This window comes from Scyliorhinus torazame, chromosome 10 (genome assembly GCF_047496885.1).
Source record: "Scyliorhinus torazame isolate Kashiwa2021f chromosome 10, sScyTor2.1, whole genome shotgun sequence".
NCBI classification, from domain to species: Eukaryota; Metazoa; Chordata; class Chondrichthyes; order Carcharhiniformes; family Scyliorhinidae; genus Scyliorhinus; species Scyliorhinus torazame.
Window position 1 is genome coordinate 44669310 of NC_092716.1, and position 25003 is coordinate 44694312.

At 48.9% G+C, this 25003-nt stretch overlaps 1 protein-coding gene across 1 annotated transcript in view; it reads left to right on the top strand.

Annotated features, from left to right (window-relative positions):
- The window catches only part of cpne7 (copine VII), a 371941-nt gene that overhangs the window by 95046 nt on the left and 251892 nt on the right, over nucleotides 1-25003 (top strand). Inside the window, exon 3 of the mRNA XM_072518053.1 lies at nucleotides 16520-16702. Coding sequence (XP_072374154.1) covers nucleotides 16520-16702 — 183 coding nt within the window. The remainder of the gene's footprint in view (nucleotides 1-16519; nucleotides 16703-25003) is intronic.

Consider the following 25003-nt stretch of genomic DNA (forward strand, 5'->3'; position numbering starts at 1 on the left):
AATAATGCTGCACAGTCACAGAAGGATGCTGAGGATTTGCTAAAGAAATTGCTTGTATGTCTAACTTGCAAGGAGCAGACTGAAAATTGCCATTGCTTTAGTACGGATCGAAAAAATGGACAAGACATTGATCCTCATTTAATGGAAATAACACAACCTGAATCATATCTACAGCAGGGGCAACTGCCTCCCTTCAACACAAAACCGCAAAGTCTCAACTACAGAGACCAGCAGTTAGTCAGTAATGACTCTTCAACCCCTGATGGGAATATTAATCGCATTGAACCTCTGCACACTCCAATGATAAATGAGCAGAACATTGGAGCAAGAATCCTGAGGACACCGACATCGAGTAGCCAGATAAAGCACTTAAAACCCGCAGCAGTTTCAAGTGAACCAATTGTGCTTTCCAGTGATGGTGAAGATGCAGATAAGGTCAACCCGATTATCCATTGTACCACATTAACTCCAGAGATTAAGCATTTATGTCTGGGGAGTAGAATGTGGGCAATTGAGAACAGTAAAAGAGAGACTGTGACTGTGCCAGTCCCATCAAAATCAGAGCCAGAGACTATGAAGGCATGTACATTAGAAAAGGATGCATATGAAGTAACTGAAAAGAAAATTGAAACGGACTGTTCTTTGGAAACTAGTACAATGACGAAAGAAACATTGGATCTAACATTTGATGCCCTACATATGGGAGAAATTGAGGGAAATGAACAAGGTTCTGTAATGTCTGGGGGAAGATTTAAAATTCCAAAGAAGAAAAGCCCAAATGAAGGTCAATGGCAAGACAATGACAGTCCACCCACATTGTTTGCACCACCAGATGAAAACTCTGACAATTTACCCAACCCTAGTGAACAGCAAGCAGCTACTGAGGATCTACCCACGGTATGTGAAACGAGTAACGACAGCATCCCACTTCCCATGCAAAAGGTGCAAAGTGACAGACCTCAGCTAGTGCGTACAGAGGCACTCGACGATCACAGTGAGACCACTGGTGACTCTGGTGACACCACACTACTTCCACCCTCAATTGCTCGAACCTCTCCACTAGTCAATGCATTCCTGCATGTTCCGACTCCAGACGTGCAGCTTCAAGAAATCTCAACTGACTCCAGTGAACCTGCTAAGACTCTGGACGGGGAGCATCAACAAAAAACAGACCAGACTCCAGATGGGGAGCAACCAAACGCCGACTCTGATTCACGTAAGCCAGACTTTACTCCAGCCAGGCAGTGTCGCAACCTCAGTGATGGCACGCTCAGGGTGACAGCAGATGCCACAACGACAGGAGATGGATCATGTGACAATCACACTGGGTCAGTAATAATAAGCAGCAGCTACAGTCCAAGAAGAATACACCAATATTCACCACAGCTATATCCACACATTTTTTCCACACCGACAGTACGGCCAATGACAGCTCATGCTGGGCAAACCCAGTATTCAAGCCTGCAGCAGCCAGCAGTCTATGCAGCATATTCTCAAACAGGCCAGCACTACGCATTGCCCACTAATGGAATCAAGACCGAAGGAGGACTACCGCCAGCGCAATCTGCACTACAGACTGGATGCCTTAGTTACAGCCCAGGATTTGTTGCACCCCAGCCTGGCCAGACAGCATATTCCTATCAGATGCAAGGTTCTAGTTTCACACCATCACGAGACATTGATGCGAGCAGCAATTCTGTCTCCAAAGCGACATGCTTCAGCGCTTCTCAGCAGAATCACCCTTCCAGCACAGCATGTGGCCAGAACCAGTATGCACAGTCTCATCCGACTTCAACATCTGGCACATCCATGACCTCGAATGATACTGTTGATGGTACCTCTTCAATGTCAACGACCTATCAGCTACAAGATGCCATCCGACAGCACCACCACAAACAGAAAAAGAAAAAGACTCCAAATCGGACAGCGCGATGATTCGACCACTTCTTGGTTCCTGTTGGTGGCGTTCATAACCAAGAGAGACTTTTGACCATGATGATTGATGGTTTATGGACTCACATGAATGATTTGGACTTATTGTTTAATCACCGTTCCCACCTTACCTTCTCTACCTGTTCTTTGTTCAGTTTTTCTTAAAGTGTACAGAAAATATGAACTAAAAGAAAAGGGAGGATGTGGTGATGTGCATCACTGTAAATACATGTAAGCTAGACAGACACTAGAGGGAGCACCAGAAACATCACACTCACACACTCAACCAATAGATAAGTTAGATAGGAGGCGACCAATGGACATTCACGATACACAAGGAGGTGACACGACCACAGGGGGGCATTACACCAACCCATACATAAAGGACACCACACACATGATCAGCCCCTTTTGGCCAGTGGAGACAGTCAGTGAGGAGAGGCACAGGGTTGATTCATTATCACACCCACCACGTGGAAGACAGCAGCTGGTTAGTCAGTTAGGTAGCTATAATAGGATTAGCAGTAGTGTCGAACTCAAGTTATAAAAGTGTATATAGTGTAAATAAATGAGTTGAAGTTATTTACACGTCTCGACCTTCCTTGACAAATGCAACACAAGGAAGCCGCTTATGTTACAAAGGAAACATAACAAAACACCTTGGTGCAACCGAAAGTACTCGGACCTCCTCCCATTTGTGGCCACACTCGCCATCGGGACCTCATACAACAGCCTAACCCACCTGACCAACCCCTCCCCAAACCCGAACCACTTCAGCACCTCCCACAGGTACCCCCACTCTACCCTATCAAAGGCTTTCTCAGCGTCCATCGCCACCACTATCTCCGCCTCCCCCTCCCTCGCCGGCATCATGATAACGTTCAAAAGTCTCCGCACATTCGCGTTCAACTGTCTCCCCTTCACAAACCCCGTCTGGTCTTCATGGATGATCTGCGGCACACAATCCTCAATCCTCGTGGCTAAGACCTTCGCCAGCACCTTGGCATCTACATTTAGCAAGGAAATCGGTCTGTAAGACCCACATTGCAGGGGATCCTTGTCCCGCTTCAGGATCAAGGAGATCAGTGCCCGGGACATCGTCGGGGGTAAAGCACCCCCCTCCCTTGCCTCATTAAAGGTCCTAACTAACAGCGGGCCCAACAGGTCCATATATTTTTTATAGAATTCGACCGGGAAACCGTCCGGCCCCGGTGCCTTCCCCGCCTGCATGCTCCCTATCCCTTTGATCAGCTCCTCCAGCCCAATCGGGGCCCCAGTCCTGCCACCAGTCCCTCTTCCACCTTTGGAAACCTCAATTGGTCCAGGAAACGGCCCATCCCTCCCTCCTCCCGTGATGGCTCGGATCGGTACAATTCCTCGTAGAAGTCCCTGAAGACCCCATTGATGCCAACCCCACTCCGCACCACGCTCCCTCCCCTGTCCTTAACTCCCCCGATCTCCCTAGCTACGTCCCGCTTCCGAAGCTGATGCGCCAGCATCCGGCTTGCCTTTTCCCCATACTCGTAGACCGCCTCCTGGGCCTTCCTCCACTGCACCTCCGCCTTCCTGGTGGTCACCAGGTCGAATTCGGCCTGGAGGCTGCGCATCTTCCTGAACAATCCTTCCTCAGGCTCTTCCGCATACCTCCTGTCTACCCTCACCATCTCCCCCACCAGCCTCTCCCTCTCCCCCCGCTCCCTCCGCTCCTTGTGGGCCCTAATGGAGATCAGCTCTCCCCTCACCACCGCCTTCAGTGCCTCCCATACCATCCCCACTCGGACCTTCCTGTTGTCGTTGGTCTCCAAGTACCTCTCTATACTTCCTCGGACCCGCTCGCTCACCTCCTCGTCCGCCAACAGCCCCACCTCCAAGCGCCACAGCCGGCGCTGGTCCCTCTCCTCCCCCATCTTCAAGTCCACCCAATGCGTGGCGTGGTCCGAAATGGCTATTGCCGAATACTCGGTATCCTCTACTCTCGCTATCAGCGCCCTACTCAAAATGAAAAAGTTGATTCGAGAATATGCCTTATGGACATGTGAGAAGAATGAAAATTCCCTAGCCCCCGGCCTTGCAAATCTCAAAGGGTCCACCCCTCCCATTTGGTCCATAAATCCCCTCAACACTCTAGCCGCCGCCAGCTTCCTACCCGTCCTAGACCTGGAGCGATCCAGTGCCGGATCCAACACCGTGTTAAAGTCTCCCCCATTATCAGGCCCCCCACTTCCAAGTCTGGGATCCGACCCAACATACGCCGCATAAAACCCGCATCGTCCCAGTTCAGAGCATACACATTGACCAGTACCACCCTCTCTCCCTGCAACTTACCACTTACCATTATGTACCTACCACCATTATCTGCCACAATGCTCGACGCCTCGAATGACACATTCTTTCCCACCAAGATCGCCACCCCTCGATTTTTGGCATCTAGCCCCGAGTGAAACACCTGACCTACCCACCCTTTCCTCAGCCTTACCTGGTCTGCCACCTTCAGGTGTGTCTCCTGGAGCATAACCACATCCGCCTTAAGCCCCTTCAGGTGCGCGAACACGCGGGCCCGCTTAACCGGCCCATTCAGTCCCCTTACATTCCACGTTATCAGCTGGATCAGGGGGCTAACCACCCCCCTCACCCGCCGACTAGCCATGACCACTCCTCGGCCAGCCACGCGCCCGCACCCCACACCCGGCCCGTTCCCCACAGCGGCATACCCCCGTCTTGACACCCCCCACTCGCTCCAGCTCCTCCTTGACCTTAGCAGCAGCAACTCGATTTCCCCCCCCCCCCCCCCCCCCCCCGGGCTAGGACCCATCCTAGCTGGTTTACTCCCCCCATTGCACTTCCGCAAGTCAGCTGACTCCTGATGACCCCGGCCACTCCCGCCTCCCCTTCGACTCCTCCCATTGTGTGGCACACCCTCCTCTCCCGCTCCCCATCCACAGGCTCTCCCCCTCTGCCCTCCGTTCTAAGCGCGGGAAACAATCCTCGCTTCCCCGCCCCGGCCCTGCTCCCCCAGTCACCTCTGGAGAGTTGGCCCACACACTATCCTTTTGCCTGGCCTGCCTGTGGCACACCTGTGCTCAGTGACCCGCGTTCTGCTGATCCCACCTCTATATTACCTATATTACCTTGCATGTGCAGTGCCAGTATCTGAGCTGGTGGCTGCGAATATCAGATCGAGCGATGGCGCCTCTCTGTCAGACATGGTAAGGCTGCCTCGCCTGGCCAGCTGGCAGTTCTCGCGTATCTGAAAGTAGAAATGCAGGAAGGAGGGATTGGGATGAGGGAAGGGGGTTGGGAGGAAATCGGGTAGTCCATGATTACACCAACCGCAGCTTTAACCTCACGTCAGGTTTTGGGGGTGAGGGTGGAGTGGAAGTTGAGAAGATACATAAGGCAGGTACACCCCATCACGTTGGGTGCTCTTGGTAACAAGGGTTACAGAGACCTAATTATTTGAAGCGGACTTTCCTCTAACAAGCTCAGGAATTGCAGGCATCACTAGCCCCTGCCCATTCTCCACTGCTCCCTCTGGAAGTGTGCCCTCTAGTCCTGCAAAATAGAGGAAGGATGTCAGTGCGCTGCAAAGTGATTGGGTGATGTGCCTGTCATAACTGACAGTATGTGGAAGCTGTGAGTGTGAGGCTTGTACAGTTGTATGTGTGGGAGGGTGAGGTGAAGCATCTGAATGTTCGGTATAAATCCTGATTGCTGAAGGGTTGCCTGGTGGGTATGTTTACAATGAACAGTATGTGAGGGGACTGGTGCTGCGGTTAGGACGTAAAATGAAGAAAATGGAAAGACTTGCATTTGTATCACACTTTTCATAGCTACCAAATGTCTCAAAGAACCTTACATCCCAGGGAGTAATTTTTGAAATGTATTGTAAGAGTCCTTCTTGTTTATTTCCTCTGTTCCCAATTCCTATCTTTTATTATTTTGGTCCGTGGACACATAATCGGGATTTGCCTTTAAGCAGAAGACTCAAGGTTAAAACAGCCTGCTTGCCAGGACACTGTGTTCCCAGGTTTTGTATTTTGGAAAGGAGAAACCAGACTCCTCGGCACCAAGTGGACTTCAGGAACCAGCTTTGGAGGGAGTCGGTTCGGTTAGTTAACTGGCAACTGGTGGGTTGCCCAGGGACAGTGTTCTGCCTGACAACGGTCAGTGATTGGTTCCTGCTTGATGCTTTCTCAGAGAACTTGGGCAGAAGATGTATTAGACCTCGGAAGTGAAAGGAACGGTCTCTCTCCCCTGCTTGCTAAAATGAAAGAACTGCTCTATTGTTCTGATAGCAGTGAGTACCTGGCACATCCTTTACTGTGAACCTGAAATGATGCTGACTCACCAGATAAAGTAGACAACCTTGTCAGAGAAAACCATCTCAAGCCTGGAAGGAAAAAGTACCAAAACGAAAGCATGAACGTCAGAAAGTCATTGACTAGAAGTCATCCCAGTGCATCAAAGATTTTATCCTTTTATTTTTGGTAATTCCCTTTCCACCACTCGTTCCCCTCACATTGTCTGTGTGTGTGTACAGAGAGTGTGGCGTATTAGGAAGGGGGGTTGGGAATGGGGTCTGTAGATCGTTAGTTATATTTTTTGTCTGTTTAATTATAATATTTTACATAATGAAAGGTTACTTGAGTTTTAATGTTACAAACTCGATGAGTGTAGTTTGTTGGCTCAACCAAGGCCTTTGGGTATTTTAAATAAAATCATATTTCACCTGTGTCGCGACCCTGGGTCAAATGGGACTGGAATTAGAATCATAAAATCATAGAATCATAGAATTTACAGAGCAGAAAGAGGCCATTCAGCCCATCGAGTCTGCACCAGCTCTCTGAAAGAGCACCCTACTCAAGCCCACATCTCCATCCTATCCCAGTAACCCACCTAACATTTTGGACACTAAGGGGCAATTTAACATGACCAATCCACCTAACCTGCTCATCTTTGGACTGTGGGAGGAAACCGGAGCACCTGGAGGAAACCCACACAGATGCAGGGAGGACGTGCAGACTCCACACCGACAGTCAGCCGAAGCCGGAATTGAACCGGGTCCCTGGAGCTGTGAGGCAGCAGTGATAATCACTGTGCCACCGTGCCGCCACACACTAGCCCAGGAAGTGGTGACAGTAGTAACAGTGAAGTCTTGTACTTCAGTGTTAGCATCTCTACCTGTGGGTTCAAGTCCACGTCAGGACTTGTGTATTCATAAAGTGACCAAGCAGGTTTATTAACAGTCAGTAAATCCTTTTCAATGCCAGGTGATAAGGAGCAGGAGAGTATTCTGGTCAGCCACACTGCAGAAAACAACCACAAGCATAATCATGGATCAATCCAGTGTAAGTCCATGGTTGCCAGCACCCTCTTAGGGCATGGAACCATGAAGAGGAGTCACTGTTGTAATGTAGGAAATGCAGCAACCAATTTGCACACACCAATCTCCCACAAGCAGGGATGTGATAATGACCAGGTAATCTATTTTGTGACATTAATTTGTGGATAAATATTGGTCAGGATACAGGGGATAATGGCCCTGCACTTTTTCAAAATAGTGCTGGCGGATTTTTACACCCACTGAAGAAGGTAGATGTAGCCTCACTTTGACACTTCATCCAAAGGATGGCACCTCCAACTGTGCAGTATTCCCTCAGCCCTGGATTGTTGTATTCAGCTCTGGAACTGGGTGTCAAACCCAGAGGTGATTGTGCTGCCAACGGAGCCACAGGGGACACGTATGAAGACCTTTACTGCTCTTATGAGATCATCAAACGTTTTGCAACATTACAGCCAGGTCCCCAGGACCAGACACCTTGCACTGATTCACATGGCTACCTGTTGCTCAGCATTTTGCAGTGTTTGCCTTGGGGACATGACGTTTCCTCCTTTTCCAACTCTGGTACTGAAGTTTCCAGCACTTGCATCGGAGAAACTGGGAGCGCGCCCCTCTGGCCTGCTACCTCATTCGTACTTTTTGAAAAACACTTTATGAAACAATTGCAACACCTGCCCTTTAAGAGGTTTGGGCTGATCATAACTTGTGGTACCCACACAGGGACCTGGGCCACTGCTAAACAATCCCCCCGTCAACATTAAAGCAAATTACTGCTTTGGCCTAGCTACTTTAGCGAGGCCAAGGTGGATTGGGCGGGGTGGACACTCGTAAACGGGCAGAGTGCCCATTCGAAGAGTTGGTGAAATGAAAAATGAAAATCGCTTATTGTCACATATAGGCTGCAATGAAGTTACTGTGAAAAGCCCCTAGTCACCACATTCCGGCGCCTGTTCAGGGAGGCTGATACAGGAATTGAACCGTGCTGCTGGCCTGCTTGGTCTGCTTTAAAAGCCAGCGATTTAGCCCAGTATGCTAAACCAGCCCCAGGCTCGATGGTGCAGACTCGATGGGCCGAATGGCCTCTTGCTGCACTGTAGGGATTCTATGACTGGAGATAATATTTTGAGTGTGGACGATACCCAGACTCTCCACAGATACTGTCAGACCCGCTGAGATTTTCCAGCATTCTCTCTTTTTGTTCCCCCACTCAGCATCGTACATTACAATCCGCAATGCCTGACGGCGCTGGCACGACTGAAACCTCAGCTCACTCACTTGTTTGTAGATTCAAATCCCAGTTTATTTCTTCTCTTTCTTAGAACCCTTCCTTTTGATTTCCATTTGTTCCCATTTCTTTTATTTTATTATTTTTGGTCTGTGGATCCGTAATCAGAATGTGTCTATAAACAGTGGACTCAAGCTGAAGCTGCCTGCTAGTCAGGACAGTGCGTTCCAGGTTTTGTATTTTGCAGAGGAGAAACCAGACTCCTCAGTGCTAAGTGAATCTTAAGAACTAGCTTCGGAGGAATTTGGTTTGATTGGCTGTCTGGCAACCTGTGGGTTAGCGAGGGACAGTGTTCTATCTGATAACAGTCAGTGATTGGTTCCTGCATGATGCTTCTGAGAGAGCTGGACAGAAGTGATTAGACCTTGAAAGAAGAAGTAAAGAAATGCTTTATTGTTCTAAAACCAGTGAGTGCCTGGCAGATCTTTAGCATATATTTGAAATGATCTTGAATCTACAGAGAATGTAGACAACCTTGCCAGAGAAAACCATCTCAAGCCTAGAAGGAAGAAGTAGCAAAACAAAGCTTGAACACCTGAAAGACTTTAACTGGAAGCCTCCTAGTGGATAAGAGATCCTTTATCCTTTTATTTTATCATTATTCTCTTCCCTCTCCACCACCTTTTTCCTCTATGTTTTGTGTGTGTGTATAGAGTGGAGCGAGTTGGAAAGGGAGGGGGTTGGGAAAGGGGTATTCGGTGGTCAGTTACATTTTTGTCAGTTTAATTATATTACTGTTAAATAATAAAAGATTATTTGTGTTAAATTTACAAACATGGTGACTGTAGTTTATTGAGCTCAGCCAAGGTCCTCCAGTACTTTAAAATTAACATCTAATCTCACTCGCGAATCCGGGTCAAGTGGGGCAGGATTGACCGTGCACTAGCTCAGGTGGTCGTGACAACTTCCATCAGGATGGGATGGAAAATCTCAGAAATTGTCACCAGTCACTCCACAGCCTAAGATCAGTACAGCATAAAAATATATTTTCCTGACTATTGCAGTTTAAGGCTTCTTCACCTTGCAGACTTTTCAATCAAATTTCTCGTGACCATTTACTGATGTTCATCAAGATAATCTGAAGGTCAGACTTGTCTTTAGAAAGCCCCATGTTATTTTTGTTTAACCAATAATAATATACAAGAGTTGGAAGAATTGCCCTCCTGTTCAGTCCATAATTAAAGTCAAAGAAAACTCCATTGACCTCTGGACTTTAGATTGCTTTGATGGGAGACTTGATGTAATAGTTTATGTAGTTGCCGATCTGAAATGCTACTTCATTTTCAGTCATAGCTTAGTATGTTTGCTCAGTGAGTATCTGAGGTGCATACCAACAAGTTCCCAGGTTGTATTCCTTACTTGTAGTGAATGAGTTGAACTCAGCTGAGGCGCTATCATTGTGTTACAATTGACTTTACTCTCCCTGGGTTAGTGGGGAAAAGGTGGAACTGGATTGTCCAGCACTTTGAAGGCAGTTTGGGAAGTGAGAATACTGCCAATATGGCGGCAAATGGTTTTGGCGGTGAGGGGAGCCTGATGTCTTCCCACTTTAGATTTAAATTTATTGTCACGTGTACCGAGGTACAGTGAAAAGTATTGTTCTGCGTACAGTCCAGGCAGATCGTTCCATACATGAAAAACATATGACATACGATAAATGCACAATGTAAACACATCGACATAGACATTGGGTGAAGCATACGAAAAAGAAGTCAACAGCAGCCTCCCCGCATATGCAGGCACCAGCAGGAGCAAGCAGCAAGCACAACCTGCAGCTGTGAAGTGCTCACACAACTAACAAGGCCAATTCTTTATTAGCAATAGCCTTCAGCTGTGAAGCTAGAGGCTGCTCACAGTCAAAGGGAGATAAAGTAAACTTCAGCATATAACCAAGAACAAGGCTGTATCCTGGAAGTATTTGGTAGGACAGATAGGCACCAGCTGTAGTTGCTTCTGTTATGGGTATCCACAATATTTAACAATGGCTTGAAGGCCCAAAACCCCTCACAACCCCCTCCCCCAGCCCAGGGGTGACCCCGACCTGGAATGCTTCAGCCCCTCACCAGGCGCAACATCTCCTGAAGGCCCCGATCGCGGGCCAGACCCCATCAGAGGCCCCCCCACCCCGGTGAAGGAGCCCCCCTCCCCCCCACCAGGCCCCCCTCCAGCGTTCCCACAGAGTTCCGCCAGCAGCGACCAGGGATGGATGGCGCCGGCGGGAACCTGTCGTAGCGGCAGCTCGGCCCATCCGGGCCGGAGAATAGCGGGGGCCTGTGTCAAGTGCCTCAATTGCCCTCTCGGTGGATTCTCCGACGTGCACGGTGCAGACCACGATGAAGCCGTTCCCGCCAATTGGGAGAATGGCGGGACGGTGTCGGACCGGCGTCGCGCGGGAAAATGGCGTAAACATCGATTCTCCGGTACGGCGCGGCATGGGAGAATTGTGCCCGTATTGTTTTTAGTGAGTTTATTTTAGTGCTTCTGTACCTGGAAGGATAAAACCTATAATTAGATTCATGCTGGACAAAGGCAAGGCTGGTTTAGCTCAGTGCAGGGCTGGTTTAACTCAGTGGGCTAGACAGCTGGTTTGTGATGCAGTACAAGGCCAGCAGAGTGAGTTCAATTCCCGTACGAGCTGAGAATTCTGAATTCTCCCTCTGTGTACCCGAGCAGGCGGCAGAATATGTCGACGAGGGGCTTTTCACAGTAACTTCATTGCAGTGTTAATGTCAGCCTACTTGTGCCAATAACGGTTATTTATTTATTTATTTGTATGCGTTGTGGTTAGCTTCAATTCCAACTGTGATTCTTTTGTGTTTAGTGAGGGCTATGGTGTGAGGAGTTAATACACCAGCAGTAGTTGCTTAGTAACTGGGGCCTTGTAAAGTACAGAAGCTTTTACGTTTTAGTTTAGCTAATTTGATTGCAGTTGAAGACAGGATACTGGGGAGTGAACAACTCTCAACTCTGCCATGAAAGCTGGACAGGACAAGAGAATTTCAAAAATGAAAGCTTCCTAAGGAACAAAGTACAATCCAGATTACCAGGGAATTAGGACAGAAATTATTTCTTAAAATGATTGAAATTAAGAGAATAGAGACAAGGGGCGCGATTCTCCAACCCCCACCAGCGTTGCTGGAATGCTTCAGCCCCTCACCAGGCGCAACATCTCCTGAAGGGCAGCACGGTAGCACAAGTGATTAGCACTGTGGCTTCACAGCGCCAGGGTCCCAGGTTCGATTCCCCGCTGGGTCACTGTCTGTGCGGAGTTTGCACGTTCTCCCCGTGTGTGCGTGGGTTTCCTCCGGGTGCTCCGGTTTCCTCCCACAGTCCAAAGACGTGCAGGTTAGGTGGATTGGCCATGCTAAATTACCCGTAGTGTCCATAAGGGTTGGGAGGGGTTATTGGGTTGCGGGGATAATGTGGAAGTGAGGGATTAATGTGGGTCGGTGCAGACTCGATGGGCCGAATGGCCTCCTTCTGCACTGTATGTTCTATGTATGTAAGCGTGATTCCCGCCCCCGCCGTGTCGCGAATTCTCTGCCACCGGAGATTCAGCGGGGGCGGGAATCGCGCCGCGCCATTCGGCGGGAATCCCCCAGCGATTCCCCGGCCCGCGATGGGCCGAAGTCCCGCCGCTGTCAACCCATGCCAGCCGGCGTGGATTGAACCACCTTTGGGATGGCGGGACACGGCAGCGCGGGTGGGCTCCGGGGTCCTGGGGGGGCGCGGGGCGATCTGACCCCGGGGGGTGCCCCCACGGTGGCCTGGCCCACGATCGGGGCCTACCGATCCGCGGGCGGCCCTGTGCCGCTGCGCTCCCGCGCATACGCCGCTCGGCAAAGTCAGTTTCGCGCCAGCTGGCGGGGTGGAAATCAGTCCAGCTCGGGCCTAGCCCCTCAAGGTGAGGGCTCGGCCGCTCAAGATGCGGAGACTTCCGCACCTTTGGGGCGGCGCGATGCCGGACTGATTCGCGCCGCTTTTGGCGCCGGTCGGTGGACATCGCGCCGATATCGGAGAATCCCGCCCAAGGTGTTGTTCAGAACAGTTCAAGGAAGAGTAAACCAAATGTTATGAGAGACAATTGCAGTAACTAGATTTAAAGTGGGATAGCAGACTTCGGAGGTCAATGGAATGGTTTGATTTTATTTTAATACAGTCTATGAATTGAGAGTTAAAGCAACTGTGAACAGTTTGTACAGCAGTCAAGACAAGGAAATCCTAAAGGGGCTGGTGTAAAATCCTGGACTGGATTCACAGTTAAAACTACAGTGGAAGCTTTGTTTAAAAGTGTCATTTGTAAAACCTGGACTGGATTTCAGAATGTAAACCGCTAAGGAAAAGCATTATTGCAAGAGAAGATTTTAAAGTGTTTTTTTGGGAGTGGAGTTTGGAACTCCCATGTGAAAATCATATGGGGGGGCTCTGAGGAAAAATATAGACATTAACTTGGGTTCAGATGTGTGTATTTGACCACAGTCATCTTGTGTGTTTAAAAGGGACTTTGTATTAATGGGATCATTGCAGCTTAAAATGTACTTTTTAATCAGTGTTAATCTACAATTCTGTGTGTATTTGTTAAGGTCAGAGGGTGTAAAGGATTATTGTATCATAATCCAACTTCTCATGTTTTAATTTGCAGTCTTGTGACTCTTTTGAGGCAGGGCTCCATTCTGGGATCTTCATCCCCCCCCTGAGTTATAACATCACTTGGGATTGCAACAAATCCCACTCAAGGTAAACCTTCCCCGGTGCTAAAATTTCCATACGTTCCCTCTCTTTAACCAGTGAATGTCTTTTCACCTACATTCCGTTTGGAAAGCAACAAAGAAAAATAACCTTTCCCTCAGAGTCAGGTCCACTCTGCAGGTCTGTAAAAACGGAGAATGGGAATCCTGCCCCCATTTCTATTAGATCTGATTTTTCCTGGTGGGCAAAGGGGGTGGGGTGTGAATCACACAGGCAGCAAAGCTGTGGGTGCACCGTAGCACAGTGGCTAGCACTGTTGCTTTACAGCGCCAGCGACCCGGGTTCGTTCCTGGTTTGGGTCACTGTCACAGTCTGCACGTTCTCCCCATGTCTGCGTGGGTTTCCTCCGGGTGCTCTGATTTCCTCCCACAAGTCCTGAAAGATGTGCTGTTAGGTGAATTGAACATTCTGAATTCTCCCTCAGTCTACCTGAACAGTCGCCGGAGTGTGGGAATGTTCACAGTAACTTCATTGCAGTGTTAATGTAAGCCTACTTGTGACACTAATAAATACGATTATTATTATTAACCTGAACTCAGCACTGCTATTTGAAATTGGTATTACTTATTTTCTGAGTAAGTAAGCAAATTCACCAGAGTGCCAGATGATTCTAGGCTGCTTTCCCCTTTGAGGGGGAGAGCTGACTGATGATGATTTTGGAAGCTCATTAATTATGCACAATCAAGATCCCCTCCAACTCTCCTGGCGGGTCAGCAGCTGATTTGTCCGCTTGCCCTCAGCTGCCGGCCTGCCATATTTAAATTCCAGTCCACTCCTGTCACTTTCTCCAGTTTATCTCTCTCCACCAGGACGTGAAGGACATCAGCAACCCTGAGGGAAAAGGCTAACAGACTCATGAAAAAGTGTGTCCCTTGATTCAACCACTCCCACCCTGAGCCCATCACCCGTGAGGTGCCCATGCCCCAATTGGACCTCTCCCACTGCATCTGGAATCTTCACCCATCCCCTTCCAGTGAATAATGTGACATCCTTTTGATCCCTTGTATTTGAGCATTCCCTGCAGCCTTGTCAGGGTCCAGCTTCCCTCCCTTTGGTCTTCCCTCTGCCTTCCATTTCTTATCATCCTCCTCCACCACCTTGCAGCTCTGCCTGCCATCGTGAACCCTCGCCCTTCACCCACTCCGTTCACAGCCCTCCTTCCACATTGTCCCCCCTTGCCTTCATTAGGCCACACCCCTCTCACCTCCCAGCCTCACCTCGCACTCCGCCCCAGTGTTGTATTGGCAGCATGAGTCCCGCAGCACAGTGCTGTCCAGGTAATCACTGCTGTATAGCACCAGGAACAAGGAGACCCCTTACTCCCCAACCCCAGGCGCAGTATTGATCTGAATTGCTGACACAGGAGGATCCATGGGTCTAGCAGCAAGATGCCATCTGTGAAGACCAGCTCGGCATGGAGATGGAGGGCAGGAACCGATCCAGCTTGGCAGAGTGGAGTAGAGCAGCACTCTGGCAGAAAGTTGTTGGACTCACCCCAAAGTCTGTGGTGAACTGAGGACCACCTTGTGCATGCAATGTACTATTGATCGGGTTTGACGCTGATGTAAATTCCCGCTGGCATGACGGAAGATTCAAAGACCGGATGGGATGCTGGTGGGAGGCTGTTTTAATGAGCATTCATGAGATGCAAATGAATTAAAATGGCGTTTGCACCACCTGCCAGCGGGAAGAGCACTCCACCATTAACCTGCCACTGGGAGAATTGCAATGTGATTTTACACCAGTGGATTTCCAGCTTTTTAGCTCCTGCCACCAATCCCATCGTGGGTCTGTTGGCAGAATTCTGCCCTGTGTATGGCAATGATGCCTCAGAAAATACAAATTGTTATAAAACAGAATTGCTCCAAGACAATTATTGACTAATTTTATTGAAGATTATCAATAATCCCAACTGAACACTCTGTACGGCACTATAGAATCCTCTATCTATTGCATGCCCTCCCAGATTCTTACCACATATTCTACAGCCCTTTCAAGAGGCAGGTTTGACCTCACCAGTGCATACTCTGTTAATGCTGTTCGGTCTACTTCAAGTATTAGGAAACTGAGTGTAACAGGAAAAAGTATGCAGTTTCCTCATTCAAGAGTTTAATATTTTTCAGGCTCAAGATGTTGCACTTTAACTGCTCACAACAGAATGATAAAACACATTGTGAATAAGGCTACGAAGACTGGAGTTTAAACCTATCACTGAATGATGAGGTTGTTACACCGAACAATAGATATATTGAATAGACCTCTTGTCACTCTCAACTGTAAGAATGATGTAGAGTCTCAGACAATTTCTTGGAAGAATAAATTCACAACACAAAACTTCCACTGGTTGGGTCCAACCAGTAGTTAAATGGCATTCTCATTCAGATAGGGTTGCTGGTTTGAGAAAGGGACATGTTGCTGTGGTACAGTGGTGCAGTAGTTTTACAGCTTGGTAGCCACGGTATGATATGGGGCATTACCTGGAAAGAATAACTATACATCTAGCACCTGCAATGTTTGATCCAATACTGCTTAATATTGACAGCAGATTAATATAGTGAAATTGTGTGTCCTAACTCCAAAACCAAGCTTCTCCACTTCAATCAAAAACTTTTAAAAAAGTGAAAAAGCCTTTTTAATATTAGCAGCTCGTATAAATTTTGTGAGTAAAAACTAGTAATGAACCCAATTAATCCAGAAGCTTCAGAGGAAGATGCCGTCTTTGATGATTCCAAGCTCATTGGCGCAGAATTTATGGGACAGAAATGCGTAGGTACGGCTGTTTAAAACTGATTCTTCATTGAGCAGCTAAGCTCTGCGTAACATTGTCCTTTCCCAACTATTGTTCCTGGCTTTAGCTCCTTTAGTTAGGACCCTTTAAATTCAAATCAGACCACAGATATTTTTGGTCTGATAATTGTATTAAGATCCTTTTAAAGTCTCTGGCAGTAAACTGGTATGGCTCTGGGACCTATTGCCATGTTTTAGGTAGAGTGACAGGTGAGCATTTTTATTGTTTAAAGTGTTAGAGGCTCGCTAATCCTTCTACTTTACTGGAGCCATGTCCAATTACTCTGTTCAATTCTGATCATGTCTAGAATTTCTATGCTACCATATATTCTCATTGTCTGGCATAAGGAGGTCATTGGGAATTATTACATGTGGCATTCCAAATAGTCAATCAATAATCCTGTAAACTCTGCTCTCCTTTACAGGTCGACCGGACTGAAGTTATAAAGAGTAACTTGCATCCCGTCTTCTCTAAAATTTTCAATGTGGATTATTACTTTGAGGAAGCTCAGAAGCTTCGATTTGAAGTATATGACATTCATGGCCATTGCAGTATTGGCACTCGAGATGATGACTTCCTGGGTGGAGTAGAGTGCACCCTGGGACAGGTAAATACTAAAAGAAACAGAATTTCTATCACAATTCTAATTTTTGCAAGTATTGACATTTTAAGGCTTTCCTTTCCCATCACGTTAAATTTGCACGTGCAGTGAGGAGGCAATGGATTGGTCAAGGCTGTATATATTACTGGTGACTATAATACTTTATAGATGCAAAGTTTCATGTGAAAATATGTAATAACTCTCACTAAACCCACACGGATGACCCAATTGATCTCCCCGTGGGACCTTTAGAATACGAGCTCCCCCGCTGAGGGGCAGAGGCCTAGCAGCTGGGGCTCGTGAATCTAGTGCTTAAAAGCCGGCCATGGATCAGGAGCGTCATGATCGGTAGTTCCAACTGGTACTTACATGCTGTATGCCACGTTGCGGCCTTTACTTTTGTTTACCAGATAAACCTTTGTTTGTGTAACCTTCTCGGGACTCCTGAAGATTTTATAATCTATTTAATAAATAAAATAGCTCTGAGATTCCTGATAATATCTCTTAATTATAGTCTGCTGCCAAAGCAAAGATAAGGTGCAGATGCTGCCTGGACTCAGCTACCAACAAAAAAGACACGCGTCGCGTCTGAGGCCTTGCGTGCCTCAACATTATTTAGACTGAGATCTGCATTTCTGCTTTGTCAATCTGCAATTTTAAGTCGAGAGGTCACAAATATCTAATAATGAAAGTGGAGTTAATAATTTTATCCAGAAATCATTAACTAAAAATGTCAAGGGGTTTCATTTTCTTTGATAGTACACCGCTTAACATACTTGTGTAAAATTCCTTTGTGTGTGTTTTTAAACATACTGATGTAATTATTTCATTAGTTAAAATTATCCGAGCAAAAAAGCACAACAGATTTTGAAACCTTGCTTAAATTTACAGTCCATGCTCCAAGGTAATTAAAAGCATCTCAGTATTCTTAAGGGTCTCTGTCATGGTACTTTATCTACACCAGAGACTCTAATGTGATGTTTGGCATGAGAACAAGCATCCACAGAATTCCTGCCAGCCCCTGCTTACCAATGGGCTGGCAAAGAACATTATTCACTGAAGACCTTAGATGCAGATTCGTCTGCTTGCTGGAGTGAACTTCAAATTGAGACGCAGGAACATAAAAAGACATTTTTCAACAACTATTGCCTGAGACAGTTTGGTTCCAGCTGGTGTAGCAGCAGATTAAAGTGGTCACCAGCTGGCCATATCATCAGGATTTCATACAGAGCTATTTTAAAAAGAGTCTTTTATATGAAGTGAAATAAGATTTCTGGCAAGCCTCCATCTTCATTCTGTGATGATACATAATGCATTATTTTAAATATGAAAAAGTAGCAATTAAAGGCATACACATTTTTATCTCAGTAATATTGCTTGAATTATGTGCCATGCTGATCATTTTACCGCAGTTATGTGTTTAAGTTGTTGCCTTAAGCCGAGGGTGTTGTTTAATTTATGCTGCCTTGAGGGAAACTGACTCGATTTGTATGTCTGTTTGCATATTGTCTGATTTTACTTTGCATAGAAGTCAGTGGAGAGTAAAATCGTGTGGCATGTCGAACAAGTACTTCAACTAATCTGTTCAGTTTCTGCCAGGCAAGTAAGATTGACTTTGTCCGGGATTCTCCAATCCTGCGGCCAAGTTCTGACTCTGACGCCGGCGTGAAAAGTGGCGCGAGCCACTCCGGCGTCAACGGGCCTAAACTGGCAGCTACCCAAGCCTTCCTAGGGGGCTAGTACGGCGCCGGAGTGTTGTCCGCAGCTCCAGCGCCCGTAAGCCATCGCGACACGGCCGGCACAAATACGCGCATGCGCGGCACGGCCGGTGCGAGTTCGGCATGCGCGTGGGTTCCCGTCTCCATGCCGGCCCGGAGGCAATTTGGCGGAGCCCTACAGGGGTCCGGCGTGGAGGAACATAGGCCCTCACGGAATTAGCCCGCATGTTGATCGGTAGGCCCCGATTGCGGGCCAGGCTACCGTGGAGGCCCCTCGTGGAGTCGGACCCCCCTGCCCCCTTACCAGGACGGCCCCTGCAGACAGAACTCCGAGGTCCCGGTCGGGTGGGACCATACTTAACCAACGCCGGCGGGCACTTGGCCCGTCGGGGCCCAGAGATTCTCCGACCCGGCGGGGAGTTGGAGATTCCTGGCCATTATCTCCAACAGACTGATTTGATGGAAATTGTTATTAGCCTATTTAAGACCATGTAGTTATCCATAGACCTGAGCAATGTCATTTTTTAAAATGAGTTGTAAGGTCAATATATCTCTTCATTTGATGCAAGGTTTTCCATGTGTTCCATTAAGCAATTCATTGTTGATTGAGGTGAATTGGATTCACAGCGTATTCCTGATTGTAAGTGTGACTGGTGTTCAGAACATGTTATTAACTGCAAGTACCTTATGGGGTGGGAACAATTAACTTCCCTGGGGACCTTGCAGAATACAAGCTCCACCATTAAGGAAGTGGGGGACCTCTAAACAATGTACAGTTGTAGGGTATATAAAGCCGTCCAGTTAGGCACCAGCAAGGCAGACCCAGTTGGGATCTACCGTGTGGTGTATATAATAGTGATTGTAAATAAACTATCATAGATTATCATAGAATTTACAGTGCAGAAGGAGGCCACCTGGCCCATCGAGTCTGCACCGGCTCTTGGAAAGAGCAGCCTACCCAAGGTCAACACCTCCACCCTATCCCCACAACCCAGCAACCCCACCCAACACTAAGGGCAATTTTGGACACGAAGGGCAATTTATCATGGCCAATCCACCTAACCTGCACATCTTGGGACTGTGGAAGGAAACCGGAGCACCCGGAGGAAACCCACACACACACGGGGAGGACGTGCAGACTCCGCACAGACAGTGACCCAAGCCAACTATGATGTGGAGGTGCTGGCACTGGACTGGGTTGGGCACAGTAAGAAGTCTCACAACACCAGGTTAAAGTCCAACACGTTTATTGTGATTTCAAATAAACCTGGTGTTGTGAGACTCCTTACTGTAAATAAAATAAGTTTCTTTGAACTACTCGGTGTGGACTCATGGCCTTCGAAAAGAAAAAGCGGGGGAAGAAAGAATTCCCATGACGACGAGAGTTAAGTGAACAGAAACCAAGATGTTTTCCTAACCAGTTTCTTTTTAATGAGGCTGCCTCTTTGTTCTCAAGTGCTTCCTAGAAAGAGTAGCCGAATGGGCCCCATCGCAGGAAAGAATCCTGACCTTGGCCCTTACAGTGCAGCACAAGCCATCCTGACCCTTGCCTACAATGAAGGACCCCTCTCGGCACCTGGAGGCAATTATTGGGAGGGTACTTGCCACCTTGCAAGTCTCAAGGTCCATGTTTCTCAAGACTTTCACCAATTCATGCCATTGGGTCTCTGGACTGGAGGGACTGTAATATACCAGCTGGCAAGTGATTCGGACTGGGGGGACTGCAATATTCCAGCTGGCAAGTGGTTTGGACTGGGGGGACTGTAATATCCCAGGTGACAAGTGGTTTGGACAGGGGGGACTGGAATATCCCAGCTGGCAAGTGGTTTGGACTGGGGGGACTGGAATCTCCCAGCTGGCAAGTGATTCAGACTAGGGGGACTGTAATATCCCAGCTGGCAAGTGATTCGGACTGGGGGGACTGGAATATCCCAGCTGGCAAGTGATTCACACTAGGGGGACTGTAATATCCCAACTGGCACGTGGTTTGGACTGGGGGGACTGTAATATCCCAGCTGGCAAGTGATTCGGACTGGGGGGACTGGAATATCCCAGCTGGCATGTGATTTGAACTGGGGGGACTGCAATATCCCAGCTGGCACGTGATTTGGTCTGGGGGGACTGTAATATCCCAGCTGGCAAGTGAATCCGACTGGGAGGACTGTAATAGCCCAGCTGGCAAGTGATTCCGACTGGGGGGACTGTAATATCCCTGCTGGCAAGTAGTTTGGACTGGGGGGACAGTAATATCCCAGCTGGCACGTGGTTTGGACTGGGGGGACTGGAATATCCCAGCTGGCACGTGATTCGGACTGGGGGAACTGGAATATCCCAGCTGGCACGTGATTCGGACTGGGGGAACTGGAATATCCCAGCTGGCACGTGATTCGGACTGGGGGGACTGTAATATCTCAGCTGGCAAGTGGTTTGGACTGGGGGGACTGTAATATCCCAGGTGACAAGTGGTTTGGACAGGGGGGACTGGAATATCCCAGCTGGCAAGTGGTTTGGACTGGGGGGACTGTAATATCCCAGGTGACAAGTGGTTTGGACAGGGGGGACTGGAATATCCCAGCTGGCAAGTGATTCGGACTGGGGGGACTGGAATATCCCAGCTGGCAAATGGTTTGGACTGGGGGGACTGGAATATCCCAGCTGGCAAGTGATTCGGACTGGGGAGACGGTAATAACCAAGCTGGCAAGTGATTCGGACTGGGGGGACTGTAATATCCAAGCTGGCAAGTGATTCGGACTGGGGGGACTGGAATATCCCAGCTGGCAAGTGATTCGGACTGGGGGTACTGGAATCTCCCAGCTGGCAAGTGATTCAGACTAGGGGACTGTAATATCCCAGCTGGCAAGTGATTCGGACTGGGGGGACTGGAATATCCCAGCTGGCAAGTGATTCAGACTAGGGGGACTGTAATATCCCAACTGGCACGTGGTTTGGACTGGGCGGACTGTAATATCCCAGCTGGCAAGTGATTCGGACTGGGGGTACTGGAATATCCCAGCTGGCAAGTGGTTTGGACTGGGGGGAATTGTAATATTCCAGCTGGCACGTGATTTGGTCTGGGGGGATTGTAATATTCCAGCTGGCACGTGATTTGGACTGGGGGGACTGCAATATCCCAGCTGGCAAGTGAATCCGACTGGGGGGACTGTAATATCCCAGCTGGCAAGTGATTCCAACTGGGGGGACTGTAATATCCCTGCTGGCAAGTAGTTTGGACTGGGGGGACTGTAATATCCCAGCTGGCATGTGGTTTGGACTGGGGGACTGGAATATCCCAGCTGGCACGTGATTCGGACTGGGGGAACTGGAATATCCCAGCTGGCACGTGATTCGGACTGGGGGAACTGGAATATCCCAGCTGGCACGTGATTTGGACTGGGGGACTGTAATATCTCAGCTGGCAAGTGGCTTGGACTGGGGGGACTGTAATATCCTAGCTGGCAATTGGTTTGGACTGGGGGAACTGTAATATCCCAGCTGGCATGTGGTTTGGTCTGGGGGGACTGTAGTATCCCAGCTGGCACGTGGTTTGGACTGGAGGGACTGTAATATCCCAGCTGGCAAGTGGTTTGGACTGGGGGGACATTAAAATCCCAGCTGGCAAGTGGTTTGGACTGGGGGGATTGTAATATCCCAGCTGGCAAGTGATTCGGACTGGGGGGACTGGAATATCCCAGCTGGCAAGTGGTTTGGACTGGGGGGATTGTAATATTCCAGTTGGCACGTGATTTGGTCTGGGGGGGATTGTAATATTCCAGCTGGCACATGATTTGGACTGGGGGGACTGCAATATCCCAGCTGGCAAGTGAATCCGACTGGGGGGACTGTAATATCCCAGCTGGCAAGTGATTCCAACTGGGGGGACTGTAATATCCCTGCTGGCAAGTAGTTTGGACTGGGGGGACTGTAATATCCCAGCTGGCACGTGGTTTGGACTGGAGGGACTGTAATATCCCAGCTAGCACGTGGTTTGGACTGGAGGGACTGGAATACCCCAGCTGGCACATGATTCGGACTGGGGGAACTGGTATATCCCAGCAGGCACGTGATTCGGACTGGGGGGACTGTGATATCCCAGCTGGCACGTGGTTTGGACTGGGGGCACTGGAATAGCCCACCTGGCATGTGGTTTGGACTGGGGGGACTGTAATATCCCAGCTGGCATGTGGCTTGGAATGGGGGGACTGTAATATCCCAGCTGGCACGTGGTTTTGACTGGGGGTTCTGTAATATCCGAGCTGGCATGTGGTTTGGACTGGGGGGACTGTAATATCCCAGCTGGCAAGTGGTTTGGACTGGGGCGATTGTAATATCCCAGCTGGCACGTGGTTTGGACTGGGGGGACTGGAATATCCCAGCTGGCACGTGGTTTGGATTGGGGGGACTGTAATATCCCAGCTGGCAAGTGGTTTGGAATGGGGGACTGTAATATCCCAGCTGGCACGTGGTTTGGACTGGGGGGACTGCAATATCCCAGCTGGCAAGTGAATCCGACTGGGGGGACTGTAATATCCCAGCTGGCATGTGGTTTTGACTGGGGGTTCTGTAATATCCCAGCTGGCATGTGGTTTGGACTGGGGGGACTGTAATATCCCAGCTGGCAAGTGGTTTGGACTGGGGCGATTGTAATATCCCAGCTGGCACGTGGTTTGGACTGGGGGACTGTAATATCCCAGCTGGCAAGTGATTGCGACTTGGGGGACTGTAAGATCCCTGCTGGCAAGTAGTTTGGACTGGGGGGACTGTAATATCCCAGCTGGCACGTGATTTGGACAGGGGGAACTGAAATATCCCAGCTGGCACGTGATTTGGACTGGGGGGACTGGAATATCCCAGCTGGCACGTGGTTTGGACTGGGGGGACTGTAATATCCCAGCTGGCAAGTGGTTTGGAATGGGGGACTGTAATATCCCAGCTGGCACGTGGTTTGGACTGGGGGGACTGCAATATCCCAGCTGGCAAGTGAATCCGACTGGGGGGACTGTAATATCCCAGCTGGCAAGTGATTCCGACTGGGAGGACTGTAATACCCCTGCTGGCAAGTAGTTTGGACTAGGGGGACTGTAATATCCCAGCTGGCACGTGGTTTGGACTGGAGGGACTATAATATCCCAGCTAGCACATGGTTTGGACTGGGGGGACTGTAATATCCCAGCTGGCAAGTGGTTTGGACTGGGGGGATTGTAATATCCCAGCTGGCAAGTGATTCTGACTGGGGGGACTGTAATATCCCAGCTGGCAAGTGATTGTGACTTGGGGGACTGTAAGATCCCTGCTGGCAAGTAGTTTGGACTGGGGGGACTGTAATAGCCCAGCTGGCACGTGATTCGGACAAGGGGAACTGAAATATCGCAGCTGGCACGTGATTCAGACTGGGGGGACTGGAATATCCCAGCTGGCACGTGGTTTGGACTGGGGGGACTGTAATATCCCAGCTGGCAAGTGGTTTGGACTGGGGGGACTGTAATATCCCAGCTGGCACGTGATTCGGACAGGGGGAACTGAAATATCCCAGCTGTCAAGTGATTCCGAGTGGGGGAACTGTAATATCCCAGCTGGCACGTGGTTTGGACTGGGGGGACTGTAATATCCCAGTTAGCACGTGGTTTGGACTGGGGGCACTGGAATATCCCAGCTGGCATGTGGTTTGGACTGGGGGGACTTGAATATCCCAGCTGGCACGTGGTTTCTTCTGGGGGGACTGTAATATCCCAGCTGGCACGTGATTCGGACAGGGGGAACTGAAATATCCCAGCTGACAAGTGATTCCGAGTGGGGGAACTGTAATATCCCAGCTGGCACGTGGTTTGGACTGGGGGGACTGTAATATCCCAGTTGGCACGTGGTTTGGACTGGGGGCACTGGAATATCCCAGCTGGCATGTGGTTTGGACTGGGGGGACTGTAATATCCCAGCTGGCATGTGGTTTGGAATGGGGGGACTGTAATATTCCAGCTGGCACGTGGTTTGGACTGGGGGGACTGTAATATCCCAGCTGGCAAGTGGTTTGTCTGGGGGTGACTGCAATATCCCAGCTGGCAAGTGATTCGGACTGGGGTGACTGTAATATCCCAGCTGGCAAGTGGTTTGGACTGGGGTGACTGTAATATCCCAGCTGGCAAGTGGTTTGGACTGGGGGGACTGTAATATCCCAGCTGGCAAGTGGTTTGGATTGGGGGTGACTGCAATATCCCAGCTGGCAAGTGGTTTGGACTGGGGGGTGACTGCAATATCCCAGCTGGCAAGTGATTCGGACTGGGGGCATTGGAAACTTGCAGATTTAAGGAAGCAGAATTATATTAAATATAATTCAGGAAGGGGTCACTGGAGGCATTGGTGTAAGAGCAAGCCCAGCCTGCTCAGCGCTAATGGCTGTAGCACATCGCAAGTACACAAGTGTAGAAGCTTGCATTCTAAATGATTTGAGTGTTCATTTACTGAACAATGTGAACGTGGACAAGGTAGTTCCTTTCACAGTGGTGCTTTTGGCTAATGGTGAACCTATAAAAATTGATGTAGACACATGAGTGTCTACCATAATAGTGGGTCACATGTACAGGTACTCGCAAGAAG